The sequence below is a fragment of the Benincasa hispida genome, chromosome 11 (assembly GCF_027475165.1).
Source record: "Benincasa hispida cultivar pf3 chromosome 11, pf3_genome.v1.1, whole genome shotgun sequence".
NCBI classification, from domain to species: domain Eukaryota; kingdom Viridiplantae; phylum Streptophyta; class Magnoliopsida; order Cucurbitales; family Cucurbitaceae; genus Benincasa; species Benincasa hispida.
The window spans coordinates 45,671,838-45,687,090 of NC_143488.1; the positions used below are offsets into that span (position 1 = coordinate 45,671,838).

The 15,253-nt window shown below is 33.5% G+C and overlaps 3 protein-coding genes across 4 annotated transcripts; 2 read left to right on the top strand and 1 right to left on the bottom strand.

Annotated features, from left to right (window-relative positions):
- The first annotated feature begins 1,053 nt into the window (after positions 1–1,053).
- Positions 1,054–4,981, top strand: LOC120092120 (DHHC-type zinc finger family protein). Its single transcript, XM_039050332.2, has 4 exons — positions 1,054–1,144; positions 2,171–2,393; positions 2,626–2,924; positions 4,177–4,981. Exons 1-4 carry the CDS (start codon positions 1,085–1,087, stop codon positions 4,654–4,656), a joined length of 1,062 nt encoding a protein of 353 aa, XP_038906260.2. The 5' UTR covers positions 1,054–1,084; the 3' UTR covers positions 4,657–4,981.
- Positions 4,982–7,902: 2,921 nt separating this feature from the next.
- Positions 7,903–10,104, top strand: LOC120091991 (E3 ubiquitin-protein ligase, putative (DUF177)). The gene is made up of 7 exons (XM_039050176.2): positions 7,903–8,244; positions 8,492–8,665; positions 9,105–9,194; positions 9,377–9,466; positions 9,539–9,619; positions 9,728–9,773; positions 9,846–10,104. Exons 1-7 carry the CDS (start codon positions 8,107–8,109, stop codon positions 9,920–9,922), a joined length of 696 nt encoding a protein of 231 aa, XP_038906104.1. The 5' UTR covers positions 7,903–8,106; the 3' UTR covers positions 9,923–10,104.
- Positions 10,105–10,109: 5 nt separating this feature from the next.
- LOC120091989 (Cytokine-induced anti-apoptosis inhibitor 1, Fe-S biogenesi) lies at positions 10,110–15,050 on the bottom strand. 2 transcript variants are annotated; one of them, XM_039050174.2, is made up of 8 exons: positions 14,876–15,050; positions 13,135–13,276; positions 12,284–12,447; positions 12,091–12,189; positions 11,633–11,792; positions 10,826–10,962; positions 10,507–10,581; positions 10,110–10,338 (listed from the first exon to the last, which is right to left on the bottom strand). In XM_039050174.2, the coding sequence occupies exons 2-8, from the start codon at positions 13,265–13,267 to the stop codon at positions 10,300–10,302; spliced, it is 807 nt and encodes a 268-aa protein (XP_038906102.1). In that variant the 5' UTR covers positions 13,268–13,276; positions 14,876–15,050; the 3' UTR covers positions 10,110–10,299. The 2 variants fall into 2 exon arrangements, with proteins under 2 accessions (XP_038906102.1, XP_038906101.1); XM_039050173.2 differs by having other exon boundaries at positions 14,756–14,886.
- Between the last annotated feature and the right edge of the window lie 203 nt (positions 15,051–15,253).

The window sequence follows — 15,253 nt, forward strand, 5'->3', positions numbered from 1 at the left end:
CATGGAGTAAAATGATGGGTTTAAAACCCACCAACTTTAAGTTAAATGTCCATCAAACATCGGGTGGGTTTTTTAAGCCCACCAACCTAACTCAAGATCCCATCAAGAGGTGCCTACGTCTACAAGAGGAGCTGGAATTATCAATCTAAGTAAAAATACAGGGTAAAAGATAGATAAGTTCTCTATACTTTTGTTTTTCTCATCAACTACTTAACTATTTGTTTTGGTCTTTTATATATAAGATAGTATTTACACAGTAGTTGTAATAGAAAGTTTAAAATAAAGGTTGATTCATTAATATAGTTACTGTTTTACAATAATGAATGAATGAGAGTCAACAAGAAAAATGATATCACTATTAGATCTCAAGTCATTGAAAGTTTTATTAATGGGTAGACTTCAGTCATTAATAGGTATATGAACGATATAGTCCAATTATAAAACCAAAGAAAATAATACTACAAAACATAAAAGAGACGACAACGAGAAACTAAGGTTCGTAACACTTTGAAATCTAAGATTAAATTGAAATCAACCTCAATCCTATTAAACTGGTTAATACTTTAGAGATGAAAATGAAAAATAACTTAAAATGTAGAGAGAAAAATCATCATTATCCGTTCATCAATGAGATGGGGATGCCTTCTAATTTTGTATGGTTTTTACATCTATTTTTAGATGAAGAAAACCCATCATTTAGGGTTTTTACCCATTTTCAAAAGATTAGATTTGACAAAAACGGTTTATTATCTCTTTGGGTTTGCCGGCGATTAAGAATTGTTTCTAAAGATGAGAAGACGAATGGAAAGTACTGTTCAAACGTATTGTCAAATTTTCATTTCCATACGTACGAAATTTACAATGCTTTTTCAATACAGAGCTTCCAATTCGGCGTCCATTCAATTCGATTGAGCTCAAAAGCAAGGACCAAGCCGTTGAGCAGGTCAACCGCCGCTGACAATCAAGTTCTTGGTGGGTCTGCTTTAGATTTTGGTTGTTCGATTGCCCGCAGTTGAGGAACATGATACTATGCGACAAAGGTTGGTTCTAAAATCGACCGCTCCTCTGTTTAGGATTATTCGGTATGATTACGGCAGCTCCAACAATAAAGCACGAGGAGATGATTGAGGTCGACCTTCCCAAGGTCAATTCTATTTCATTAGTTGATTTCATTAATAGACTTTTTCTAGCTTGCTTTTTTGTGGGTTTATTTGGGTTTTGATTTTGATGTTTTTTCTTTTTTCTTTTACCTATCTGGATTTCATTTGATCGTTACCCAGTTGGCTTTAATTGCATTTGGGATAACCTTGCTTCGTAATCTTTGCTGATAAACTGTTATTCGATAATTTGGAATTAGTGTTCAAATTTGGAGTCGGGTTCCTTGTAAACATTACTGGGAGAATGGAAAAATCGGTTCTAACGAGTCATGACCGGTCGATTCCTGTTATGTAGTTCGAAGAGTCGACGGAAATGAAAAGAAATAAATTATGTTCAAATTATGTACAGTATGATCAACTAACCCAGCAGGGAAAAACTACACAAATATTATCACCGATTGTTGTGATAAGTAGATAAATGGAAACCTTAAACAAGATTTCGGTTTATGTGATAATTGCAGCGATTAAACAAGTATGGTTATTTATGTAAATATTATGAGTAAATAAACTTATGGCAGCCTAGCAATTTCCACAGAACGATGATAGATTATTGCTATCCCAGAATGATGTGATAGTCGTTGTATGGTGTTTGATAATGCCATAGTAATCCTTTTTCCGGATGGATTCTTATTTCCTTTACATAGAATTTTGATGGTAATGATTATCTATGTTTCTTACCAAATTTACAAATAAACATGTCAAAATGATGGAAGATAAAAACCGAAGCAGTAAGGAGAATTTCTATCTACAACGATATCCTTTATGGCGGTCTTGCCAGTTTGATGCTCATACACGGTCTTGTTATTTTCATCTCATTTTCCTTTTAGTGTTCTCACATTAATATCAAGTTTCTGTTTCAGTTAAAGAAGTGGTACCTTGCTAGTGGTATGACGAGCTCATATTTTTTTTTCTGGATGACCAGCAATTAATTTTTTTGAAATTCTTGACTGTTTTGCTTGTTGGCAACATTTAAAAGCTCCCCATCCTTTTTCTCATAATATTGGCATATACAGGAGCATGTCATAGCATCAGTGGCAGAGGATCGAGAAGCAACTTGTTGGGGTTGTGGGCTGCGCCTCTTGCTTCCATCAGGTGGGCCCATTTTCAAGTGTGGTTGGTGTGGAGCCATAACAAATCAAAGTGCACGGAAGCAGGAAGACAGGGCCTTAAAGTGGAGGTGGTTACAAGACCGGGGGTTTGTTTGTGTCCTACTCGTATTCATACTTTTTGTGATATGTAAGAGGCTTCTGTTCCTTTTGTTATATATACCAATTAATGTTTGTCAAAATAGATTCCATTCCCTGGTTGCTAACATTTTGGAACAATTTTTTTTTTTAGTTATACTCCGTGGGATCCAATTTTTATATTTCCTTGTATCACTACTTTATAATCCATTTACTTGCAGTTGATATAATAAACAATAGATGTCATGTCATCTAATCTTCCATGCATTTTCTTTGAACTACAGGTGGTGGCGTATGGGCCGTATATCCTGTTATTTTCTCAATCAGCCAATTTTGTGGAATTTTCCATTCCACTATAACCATGGTTTTGGCTGTAGCCACCATCTCTTCATTCAGTCTCGCTGCATTTAGATCTCCTGGAACACCTCCAAATGTTCTATGGGGCAGCTATCCCGTTGTAGAGAAGGGTGACCTCGAAAACTATACCTTTTGTCACTACTGCTCGAAGCCAAAGTCACCAAGAACTCATCATTGCCGTTCCTGTGGTATGTGTGTCCTGGACATGGACCACCATTGCCCATTTGTAAGTTCTTCTTTCAGAGATTTTCTCAAACAAGGAACAATTTCGTTTACTCTTATTCTGTAATGCGCAAGATAGATCACTGCTTAAAATTTGTCGATAAACTTCTTATGCAATAGTCTACATTGTAACATTGGTGTAAAGAAATAAGCATTTTTCTTAACTTGGGATTTAGAAAGAAATAACTGGAAGAAGCTTACAGTTACAGGGACTAGGCAGCAACTCTGGGAGACTACAAGGGGAATAAAAAAGAAAAGAAAAAGAAAAAAAAAAAAAAAGAACTACCTACTTGCCCAGAGAGATAAACAACAAAGAAGAAAAAAGCAATACTATTTTGAATTGGAAGACGAAAGAGAGGCATTTAACAGAAGTAATACTAACTGTGGACTTCTTCAGCACAAAAGTTGCAAACCAAGTACGATAGAAAGGATTCCGTGTCTCCTGTGATGCTAAAATGAAAATTTGAAGATATCTCCTCTTCTGAAGGAGACAACTAAATAAGAGAACTACCTGAAGTAGCAGAGTGGTTAATTCCAAGCAACAGTTTATGGATGCCTTGGACGATTTTATATGCCTTCATTAGTAGGATAGACTAGAGGGTGGTTGATGTGTCAGGTGATCTTTCAATGACTACCGTGATCACTGCAGCTAGGAGCTTTGTTATTCTATTTGCTGTTTGGTCTTTACATTTGCATTCTTATAGTCGGCATTTGATTTAGCGTAAAAGCTTGTCCTTGAGTGAACCTTAATCGATCGGTCCAGAGGTCGGCAAGGACTGTAATCAATAAAAGGGAGGGAGTGAATTCAAGTCAGGGTGGCAGAATTTAATCTCTTATAAGTTATAATTACAAACCAAATCTAGTAAATTCAAACAATTATCCCATGGGAATAATCAAGAAGTCCACAAGTAGCGACCTAAACACTCACAGAGTCACAGATATCAAAAAAGAAAAGAAAAATTGTCATTGAGGTAGAAACTAGATGTTAACTATAGACATAAGGACTCTCCCTAACTCTCTATGCCTTCTGTCTTTTAATGATGCCTACCAACAAATTCAATCCTTTTAGTAGAATGTCTGTCACCCTTTGGACCATTAACGATGGATCATGATTGACATCTACCTTGTTCTTTCTTTATTTTATTGTTATGTTGGTAATTTGAACTTTGGAGAAGTCCCTGTCAATAATGGGATGGGTCTTTCTTCATAATGAAGTTTTTCCTGGCATTCTGACCATAATTCTTTTGGGGGTGCAGATTGGGAACTGTGTTGGTGCAGGAAATCACAAACACTTCATTCTATTCCTCATTTCAGCTATTGCGAGTACAATTTATGTTTCAATCATGGCTGTATACTCAGTTCTGCATATGTGGCCGCCGTTATCGTTCCACGATTTGGGTCGCCTAAATGGTTCTGGAAGCAGGTTCGGTTGGAATCTTTCAAAGGAAATCTTTCATGCTGTTCTGAGCTCCACAACGCTACTGTCTATCAGAGGGTTCATACTCATTTATCTCTTTATCTCAAGTTTCTCCGTTCAAATTGGATTGATCGTACTTCTATGCCAACAGCTATGGTATATCTACGAGGGAAAAACTTATTTGAGTCACTTGAGTTCACAGGGTGATGATGGAGAAAAGGATTGCCAAAATCTTCTCCGCTTCTTTGGCTGCCCATCGGTTGCTTTCTCTCGACATTTTCCGATTTTTCGAACCTCAAGAAAAAGACACGAGAAGTGAACAAAATTCGTGTAATGGTAATCACTGCATCCATTGATCAATATAATGATTATATGATGTATTTTTTGGGTATATATCTTTCTGGTTTTTTGCCCTTTTGGAATCCTTATCGTAAACTCGGAGTAGAAACAGGCATTTGACTCAAGTACATCCAGTACATAGGTGAATGATTGTGGAAGGAAATTATGGAAAATATTAGAGAAGTGAGAATTCCTCAGTGTAGTGATACAAGATGTGAAGTTATAAGCTATAAATTATAGCAATGGTAGGGTCCTAATGTTATGTTTAAATGTCAAAATGAAAGATGATAACCATTCAAAGTTAAGCAACATTTGCACCGGTTGAGAAGTAATTTATAATGGTAATGCAAAAAGTGGGTCCCAGTTAATTACTTTTGTTATTATTTACTTGTCTTCCATAATCATAATGAGATGTGGAATCCGTATTGAAATTTGTAATCAAATTGTTTAATCTGATTGAGGAATAAAATATGTTTAATTTGATTGTGGTTGAAAATTATATGGGATTCACTACCTTAATAAATAATAATCCAATTATGTTTGCGATTCAGACCTATTACGATTCTTCAACCTTAGTTCTTAGGTTAGTTCTTAGGTTGTAACTCATGAAAAGTATTGTCCAAAATTTGATATTTTTCCTACCAGCATTGCAATTCAGCATTCTGGGAAAGAGGATTATTGAGTTAGAAAAATCTTGAAGCTTAATGAAAACATGAATGGTAACTTCTTAACCCTCTTTTTCCAAGTAAAAGAGAAAAATATAAAATACAGGGAATATGAATCATGTATTCGGTAAAGGAATGTACTTATGGTCTACAAAGTTCATAGGCCATATAATTTTATTCAATTTTATTTGTTACCATTTAGTAGAATTGTGGTTATTAATTTCAGTATAGTATATTTGTCTCCTTGAATAAAGTATTTTTTATACCAAATTCGTTCATGGTTAAGAATCGTGGGACAACAAGCTCTTTGAATGTATATATTTTCTATTTACACAATCTATCATTAATTTTTCAGTGCCAAAATGAGTATTGCTCAACTAGTAAACATGTATGATGACCTTAAGGATAGAAGTTCAATTCCAATACCTCACAAAAAAGTCATTTAGTTAATGTTGACTATCTACGTGAATCTTGAAAATATGTTCTTTAGATTCAACGTAGGTAGAAATAGTAAATCGAATTTTAAAATAATAGTAGGTGTCAAATCTAATTAAGATATGAAGTTCGTTCGATAACTATTCTATATTTTTTCTCTAAATTTCTCATTTTTATTTATTTGGATAAACCCTCAAATTCCTAATCATATTTTAAAGACAAGAAAAAAAGTCTTTTAAAACTACATTTTAGTTTTACAAACTTGACAGTCTTTTGAAACATGAGTAGCTCAAGGAAGAGAGGATCTCATACTTTTAAATCCTTCAAGGAAAAATGGTTTGAAATAACCCTTTCTAAGTTTTACCTTTTAAAACTAGCAATCTTTTTTTAAAATTCGTTAAATTAATTTTTTTCTTCTATTCACGACCACCAAAGTTTGTATAAAAAATTAATATTTTCAATTTATATCCAAATCATCAATTCGTTTGGACTTTCTCGATGAATCTCAACTACAACTACAATGAGGATCGAGATTCACATAATTTTAACAAATCTTAATCTTTTCAAATATTTCCAAAATTTAAAAATCACACTGCCAAATATTATGAAAAATTTGAAAAGATAATCAATAAATTCAATTAGATAGTTTAAATAAATTTTAAAATTCGTGTAAACATAAATTGGACATAAGATTTGCAAAAGATTTTATACAAGACTTGGGGAAGATCTTATCTATTCTTTTGGCTCTTTCGGTTAAATTTTTCCCATATGAACACCAAGATCAGACTTTTTTGATTTCGCCCATGATGAATTGAGATCCATATATTTTTTCAAATAGTTTCGCAAAATTCGATCTTTCCCAAAATTTAAAAATGACACCACAAGATCCATTTGGAAAATCCACTTAGATAATTGGTAAATCCATCTGTAAATTTGGAATTTTAGATATTTGAAACAAAATTGGGCGAAAAAATTGAAATTTTTATATAAGATTTAGTAAAGATAACAAAATTTGGAGAAAAATTTAAGATGTAAGATTTAGTAAAATTGGGAAAGATTACATAATATTTGGAAAAATTAGGAGAATCTTCATGTTCATTCCGTGCGAGATTTCACCAAGAAAGCTCAAAACAATTGATAAAATGAAAAAATTAATTTTTTATTCAAATTTCCATCTCGACCAAGATGCATCTAGAAAAATTATTTCAACAATTTTTTTTTCTTTTTTAAAAAAAGGTACTAGTTTGGAAGGATGGAATCTCGTAGATGCTAATTCTAACAATTTATCTGCTTTAAGCTTCCACTTAGTACATGTTTCTTATGATTTCGATTGGATTTACCTACATGCCTTTTCTTGACGTCCTCTCCCCAAATATTGAAAATCATACTTCGTGAATATTGTATATTTAGTCCATACTTACCAAACTCTAATGAAATGTGGTTAATCTTAATAAAATTCCATTGATATCTAAATCGTAAAGATAATTTAATTATTTTGAATCTCCTTTACTTAAAATTAAAAGTATCACATTTATTATTAGCATTGTTGTTATCTTAAGGTAAAGATATAAATTGATATAATTATTAGTTTAGAGTATAAATTGATAAAATCTTCAAAATTCAAGGTTTAAATTGATACAATCCCAAAAATTTAAGGAATTATTATAATTCTTATTTTAGGGTATAAATTGATGTAATCCCTAAAGTTTAGAGATATAAATTGATATTCACCCTAAAAAACAATCAAAATTAGATATCAATTTTTTTATTATTTTATGATATAGACTTTTTATTTTATGAAAATATTAATCTCTAATTAGTTTATCAATTTATTTATACAAGAAATCTCATGATCTCTTAACAGTAATTTCTACTATAAGGACTAAACCATTACAAATTTTAAAATTAAAGACCAAATTGTTATACAGTAAAATTCAAGGACTAAATTGTTACAAAATTGAAAGTACAAAGATTAAATCATTACAAACCAAAGTTCATAGATCAAATCGTTACTTTCACGAAAATTTGGAGACTACATGTGATTTTTAACAGAAGAATTGTTATCAAGTAAGAAAAATAAAATCAACTAGATCTCTATAATATATAATTAAAATGCAAAATTAGAAGAGTCGGCACAGAGATTATTGGCAATAAAATTCATAGCAGCCAAAAAGAGGTGGAGAGAAAAATAGCAAAACTTAAATCAAAGTGAAGACATTTCCAAAAATAAATTGGGGCCTTATATTTTGTGTAGATAAGGTTCCAATTCCAACTACCTGTTTTTTTCTGCACGTATTATCATCTCTCACAAAGAGTGTAGAGACAGAGAAATGGCAGAAACTGGGCACCTTGTAACAGCTAGAAATATCAACTCCATTTCAAGTTCATTCAACAAAGCTGCTGCACCTAAATATGCAACTCAAACATTCAAAATCACAGCTTCTTCAAAGAGAAATGACATCTCCTTGGTAAACACATTCTTCTCCTCTTCATCTTTCAGATTTCTGCAGATTTCCATTTTCAAAAACTCTTCCTCTTCTATCTAATCAGTTCATCTTTTAACAATTGCCTATTAATTGATGGAATGAAAAACTTGGATTGTTCAATCTAGTTTCTGGCTTCTACTTGTTTGCTCTATTGTTGAGAGTCTCTAGAATGTATAGTTCTTCATACAATTCCCTTCCAACTCAAGCAAGACTTTTTGTTTTAATGAAGAGAAGAAGCAACAAAACGTCAAGGCGTCTAATCACAATATCAACATCAGGAAGCAGATGGCAGGGGAAATGGACCAGTGATTACCTGCTTTCCCTGCGAGATCTCAACTTAGAAGACTTGGTAGAAGATGAACACAAAAATGCACGCGTCTTCATCAACCTATGTATTGAGAAGGTAATTTCAATACTTTTTTCCTCCAAAAATCTATTTTATGTATAATGATATTTAATGAACACAACTTGAATCTAACTCCAACAACATCTAACAATGGATCCATATCCAATAACATCTCAGAATGAATCATTATTGGAGAGGCCGAGACGGGTAGAGACTTTTTTAAAGAATGAGACTTGTTTAGAGAGATGAGTGTGTTGGGGGGAGAAAAAAGGACTTTTCTTTAAAAGGGAGTAGTAAAGAAAATCATTTTTCTTCTTCTTTTTCTTTCCTTGTGAAGGAGCATGCTGAAGAATCCATTTCTCAACTCAACGAGAATAGATATTAAACAGGCATTTTTGAAGCAATTTAAAGAAGCCAAACAGCCCCAAATCAGACCAATTCTACACAAAATGCTCTGTCAGATTACTAGAATACTGATTTTCCCTTTGTTTACCAGCATGCAAGTTTCGGGTTCACCGTGGATGGGAAGATCAACACATCATTCACTCGAAAGTGCTGTACCTGTTCTTCACCATACTGCAGAGAGGTAGCACTGTTTAAATAACCAAACAAACTTTATTAGATTTACTTGCGCAATTGCAGAATTTCAGGGCAATTACTAGAAACTTCCACAATTTTCTGTTATCTTTATCTCATCTATCCACGAGGTTTCAATTCAGAAACATTCCAACCGAAGTTCTAACACATACAATTATCTTAATCAAACAGATCAATGCAAACTTTAATGTATTGGTTCTGTCATCAAACAGAACCAACAGGGAGATTCATCTTCCAGATATTGGAGGTGACGATCCATCAGTAAGTTTCTCAAGTTTTTGCATTTCTTCACTTCAATCACTAAGAACTATGACACCTTCTTAAACTTAACAGGTGATCTACGTTAAACCTGGACTTGAAGCTGATCTAGATTCATTCGTACGTGACACAATTAGGCTTACAACCTCAACCAAGGTGAGAAGTTGAATGCAAATAGAATTGGCCTACTTAACAATAACCATGATATCTAAATACTACCAAGTTTCAATTGGAAGAAGTTAACCAAACAGCATACTCTTCCAGGACACTTGCTCAGAGTTGTGTGAGAAATCTCAACCCACAGTACAATGTAAGTGGTCAAGTGTCACTCAAGCTTCCCTTGCAATCAACGTTGGAACTAATTGAGCAATGTTCATTGCAGATATTGGGGCACAGAATGGTGCATCTATAGACAAGAGATGGTCCAGGCTTTTGGAGCTTAGAAAATCAAATGCATAGATAACAAGCAATATATACATATATATATGTATATATATTAATGATTGTTCAGGTTTCAAAAAAACTATAATATTGATGATTGTTCAAACTAGGCCTTAAAAACATGTCTGCCCATTGGTAAAACTCAATTGTTTATCATGTTTTTAAGTATATATCATGATGGAAAAGTGGTTGGCATCTTACGCAGTGGAACTAAAACTAGTTTTGCCTCCTCAATTATATTTCTCCTTCAAGTAGTAGAAGACCAATGAGTTAGTACGGATTGTAGGTATACAATTGTCCATTTGACCAGACCATTCATCAGATGGTCAAAATACACAGTATAGCTAAATCGACCAGGGAAATTCCCAATATAGGTCAAAAGTAATGAAAGAACATCATATATCAGCAGCAAGGAAATTCCCAGGTAGTGACACCTGCATGCAAAAAAAAAAAAAAAAAAAAAAAGGGAAACTTAGTAGTCAAGCAACTGTCAAGGCATTTCTGCTCCTCCAAAGGCTAGAAGTTCAAATCGTCCCGCCCCGTGATGTAATATTCTCAAAACTACATCAAAAAGTAAAGAGAGTTATAAAGATTTTGCCTACCTTCTCCCCAAGTTTAAATGCTGGTAGACCCTTGTATGGGCACGTACTGCACCGAAAAGCATCTCCCAGTCCACACTGTAAGTCGTATTAACGTTAACATGCAGAACAGATGAATAATAAGGTAGATGAATTGCAAGTGAAAGCAAAGAGACTGAACAGAGGTAAAACATTCGAGGAACAAATGAATAATCTTGCTTTCCATAAAAACATAAGGATAATCAACAATTGATGCCATTTCAAAAATCATAAAGTAAATAGATTCTATCCATAAACGAAAAATGTCCTCGATCATTACGATAACTATGTATTCTTTACTCACATTGCCACATGCAGATTGAGGATTTTCCAACAGATCTGAAGTCAATCCCAGTTTTTCTACTTTCTCCTCTGCTTCGGCCCTACCACAAGTGCAGTTCTTGCAAGCTTTCCTTGTGCTGCCAACTTCACAATCACCAACTGTAGAACAAATTAAATGAGAAATGGTAACCAATACTGCCTCCACTAAATAAAATTAAGGTAGAATTTCAAGTTCAGTTTTAAACTTTCAAGTTTGTGTCTATTTGAAATTTGAACTTTCAATTTTGTGTCTCATAAGTCTCTAACCTTTCAATTTTGTACCTAATAAGCCTCTAAACTTTCAATTTTGAGTTTAATCCATCCTAAACCTTCAAATTTGTATCTAATTGATCCCTAAAATATGTTCAATTTTTTGTCAAAATTAATTGATTATTGATATTTTAAATATAAAAATGAATTTCACGTCTAGTAAATCTCTAAAAGTTAAAATTATATGTTTGAAAGAGACGGGGATTTTTCTTCCTTAAATAAATAAAAAAAAAAAAAGATCTAACACTTCAAGAACTATTAGATACAAAATTGGAAAATTTAGGGATCTATTGGACACAAAGTTAAGGTTTAAGATCTATTAGATACTTCTAAAATCTTAGGAGCTTAATGAACATAAAATTGAAAGTTTAAAAATCTATTAGGTACTTTGAGCATAGAGACCTACTAGACATTTTTCAAAGCTTGGTGATCAAATAGACACAAGCTTGATAGTTTAGGGATTGAACTTGTAATTTACCCTAAATTTAATATATAATGTGTCAAGCCTTTCATCATTTACCTGATGGTAGCTGGGGTTTCTTCAAATCCTCCTCAGTTAATAAACTATCTTCATCGATCAAATCAGAATCATCATCAAGCTGAATCTTTGGTAAACTTTTTGCAGGCTTCTTAATAGCAAAAGAGGAGCCAATCTTCCAAGAAGGCTTTTTGGCTCTTATCTATGTTCAAAAAAGGAACACAGCAAATATAAAAATGTTGCAAGAAATCGAAACAGAAATAAACAATGAAGTTGGTAGAACCAAATGGTTAAAGTTAAAAGAGATCATGGAGTTAAGATGCCTTTCAATCATCTTTACATAAAGAAGTTGACGGAAGCAACATGAAACATTGTATTAATAAAAAATTACCAGTCATTTTCAACATTACTAAAATGTAGGGTGGTGGTTTCTTCAGTTGGTGGGATGGAAGGGGGGGTGCTGTCTAAAGAGTCTAAACTAGATGATATCTGAATCTTACCACGACATTCTCTACATCAGATGGAGAAACTGATTTCTTTTCTGTTACTTGAGCTTCAAGAAAGCCGGCCAAAAGTAATCTACTCACCATGGCAGGGGACTGCAAAAAATAAAATAATATAAAAAACTAAAAATGTATCCATCTCTGTATCAATATTTTAAATATAAAAACCTACTAGCTATTCAGTAATTACCTCATCTTTCTCAACTGCAACGGACTGTGAAGTCTTGTGAATAAGGATTATCCCATCAGACTTCAAAACTCTTGAGATCTCCTCACACAACTGATCACTTGGAAAATCAGATCTACAAATAGAAACGACAGCATCCATGGATGATGCTCCAAGTGGCAACTTATCTATCATAAAACAATAACTATCAGTAACACAATTTACATCATATGAATCAAGAACCTGTCAACTCCTCATGTGCATGAGACCAAGAAAAAACATAAGAATAAGGAGGAGACTTGGAGGAGGAAAATTAAGATAAACCATCACTTTATGTTTGCATTTAACTAACAAAATGAAATGAAAAAAAAAAAGGGATTAACAGGGACTAGAAGCTGCAAATAACATTGAAAAGCCACTGGTCTGCATGCTAGCTCTCTCACACAGGAGCCAAGAAATCTCGACTCTGAGGACACTGACCATTGGCATTTATATTTGGCTACTCCGAAAGCTACAGCTTTCAGGCTAACTGTATGGTAAGAGTTTGACATACATGCAGAGTGTGTGTGTGTGAGAGAGAGAGAGAGAGAGATTTAATTTTGAAAGAAAATATTGAAAAAAAGATGACAACATTCTTTTTTATCCCTCCAAATATCGCTTATCAGATATCCGTAATGCTGTTTATTTTGATATAACATAATATTTCATTAAATAAGGGAATAAATCAGAGTCGGTAAGTTTATGTCACCATTATCACATCAATTTAGTCCTTCAACTTTCAAGATGAAATGCATAATGCACAAGTCCATTAAACCAAATATCAAATTGATTGAACTATTGGATAGAACAGGCTATGAGAAGGCATAAAAACTTACTTAGAGAAAAGGCTTGAGTGATTATTTGTGAATCACAGTTCCCAACATATTCATTCCCAAGCTCTTGTAAAACATTAATAACAATGCTTGTAGCCAGAATGGCGTCATCCGTAATTGCCAGTATACTCTTCATGGTGGTGTCCTACAATAACAAAGTTATGTACTTAAATTCACATAAAGGAAGAGGAGGAACAAATAAAGAAGTAAATGAATCCCATCACTTCACAGCAGAAACAAGAGAAACAGAAAACAATTAGCAAACAAGCTCCATTTCAACAAATTATACAGACAAAAATAACAACAGAAATAGAAAATAAATTCGGTGAATGTATTAAATTTGAAAAACTCTTAAGAAATTGTAATTTATCAATGGAAAAAGACCTATTTGTGCTCTCTCTACATTGCAAGGCCAAGAAAATTCTCAATCATTCTCTAATGTAATTTTGCTCTATATTTTACAGAATCCCTTAGTGGTTTAATGTTTGCTTGTCTTTCCAATTGATCCTTAATCCTCTTCACTTTCTAGAAACGAGGAGCTTCAATCGAAGTATGAAGGATTTTTAGAAAGGGATAGTCTCAGTCCCACCTTGAGAAATTTGCAAAAGAAAAACAGAAGAAGAAAATTGGAAAGTGGATTATGACAATTTCTTTTGTTGAAAAAAAAGTAAAGTCGTAGATACAGGTATTCTTTTAGCCTTCTCCTTGTATTTGAGATGGTCAAAATTTTTACAGTTCTATTGCTCAGCCTCCATTCATCGATAGGATTTTCTGGCTTTTCAGATTTCCATTGGAGGAGAAGACTCTTTGGCATAAATCAAAATCAATCTGACGTAGTACGGGTACTTGCAATTGGGTTAATTTGTTGATCTTCATCTGTGTTGGAAAAACCCTGGAAAGTGATAATAGTTCCTAGCAATAAGTGAGAGTACTTCTGTTTTGATGGATCGTTAAACTTACTTTCCAAATATCACCCATCCCAAACTTACCTTAGAACTATGGTTGTTTTTAAGAGTAGGCTTAGTTGACTGGGATGAGAAGGCAGATAGCTCATCATATGCAACAAAACCGTATCATAAAATATTCTGTGTGTGTTGGACAGGCCTCTTTTCCTTCTCACCTACTTTTCCTAAATTCTACAACATTGCTTTTGTTGGAACCTCACCTATAACCTAATTCAAAGAAAGAATTCAAATGATGATGAGTCCAAAGGTCGTCTATTCCTTGATTGCTCTTTCAACTCTCGCTTCCTGAGTATAGGCTACTTCCTTCAGAGGCTTTTTGCCCCGTATGCAGGAAAATACTCCTTTCAAGAGAGAAATTCATGTGGCTCAAAATCCCAAGGGAATAACTTGAGAGAAGAATTTGCAGTCCTCTTATCATGAGTGTATGGTCCCTCATCTGGTTACAAAAATGAAATTCTTGACCAAAATTTCACTTCTGACTACCCATCGGAGAAAAACAGCAGAGGAAAAAAAAACAAACATACAAACAAAAAACCCATACCGTAAACAAATCATCTACCTAACTCAAACTAAAACAATTTCCCAATAATCGCATGTTAAAAAATCTATACATTAATATTGAAGACGGAAGAATTCAATAAAGTAACACAAAATAACACCATCGATTATCTCCAATCAGGCGAATTGAAACAAACTATCATCCTTCAGGTATTATCCAACTAATTAATCATAAGATGAAGAAGCTGAAACTAAAAGAAAGAGAAATAATGAGATACTACCGAAGAGGAATAGCCGGCTGGCGGTGGGCGAGAGATGAAAAGGCAGGACTTCGCGAGAGAAAATCGCAAGAGAGACGATTACAAATACGGTAGAGGAAAAGGCTTCTTTTTCCTTTTGGGTATAAATTGTGGGCCGAAGTAGAACGGGGGAAAATTTGGGTATAAATGGTGGGCCGAAGTAGAACTGGGGAAAATCGACAAAAATGACTCTGGGGAGTTTTATTATGTATTTTTGACATATTTTTGAAAAATATTTTTTTTTTATCCCTCGATGATAAAAATGATGTAAGCATGAAAAATTTTGGTTATATAATTACTCATATGTCTCTTATTAAATTCACACTTTTAATTTCAACAATCAACCTACCAAATTAATTC

Bases quoted from the DNA above. Each gene is read 5' to 3' on its own strand.
- LOC120092120 (XM_039050332.2), top strand. From the start codon at position 1,085: ATGATTACGGCAGCTCCAACAATAAAGCACGAGGAGATGATTGAGGTC. The intron at 2,394-2,625 runs GTAAGAGGCTTC...TTTGAACTACAG, and splicing joins ATTCATACTTTTTGTGATAT to GTGGTGGCGTATGGGCCGTA. The intron at 2,925-4,176 runs GTAAGTTCTTCT...TTGGGGGTGCAG, and splicing joins TGGACCACCATTGCCCATTT to ATTGGGAACTGTGTTGGTGC.
- LOC120091991 (XM_039050176.2), top strand. From the start codon at position 8,107: ATGGCAGAAACTGGGCACCTTGTAACAGCTAGAAATATCAACTCCATT. The intron at 8,666-9,104 runs GTAATTTCAATA...TTTGTTTACCAG, and splicing joins TCAACCTATGTATTGAGAAG to CATGCAAGTTTCGGGTTCAC. The intron at 9,774-9,845 runs GTAAGTGGTCAA...TGTTCATTGCAG, and splicing joins ATCTCAACCCACAGTACAAT to ATATTGGGGCACAGAATGGT.
- LOC120091989 (XM_039050173.2), bottom strand. The intron at 12,190-12,283 runs GTAATTACTGAA...TATTTTTTGCAG, and splicing joins TTGCAGTTGAGAAAGATGAG to TCCCCTGCCATGGTGAGTAG. The intron at 10,963-11,632 runs GTAAATGATGAA...TTTGTTCTACAG, and splicing joins GAAACCCCAGCTACCATCAG to TTGGTGATTGTGAAGTTGGC.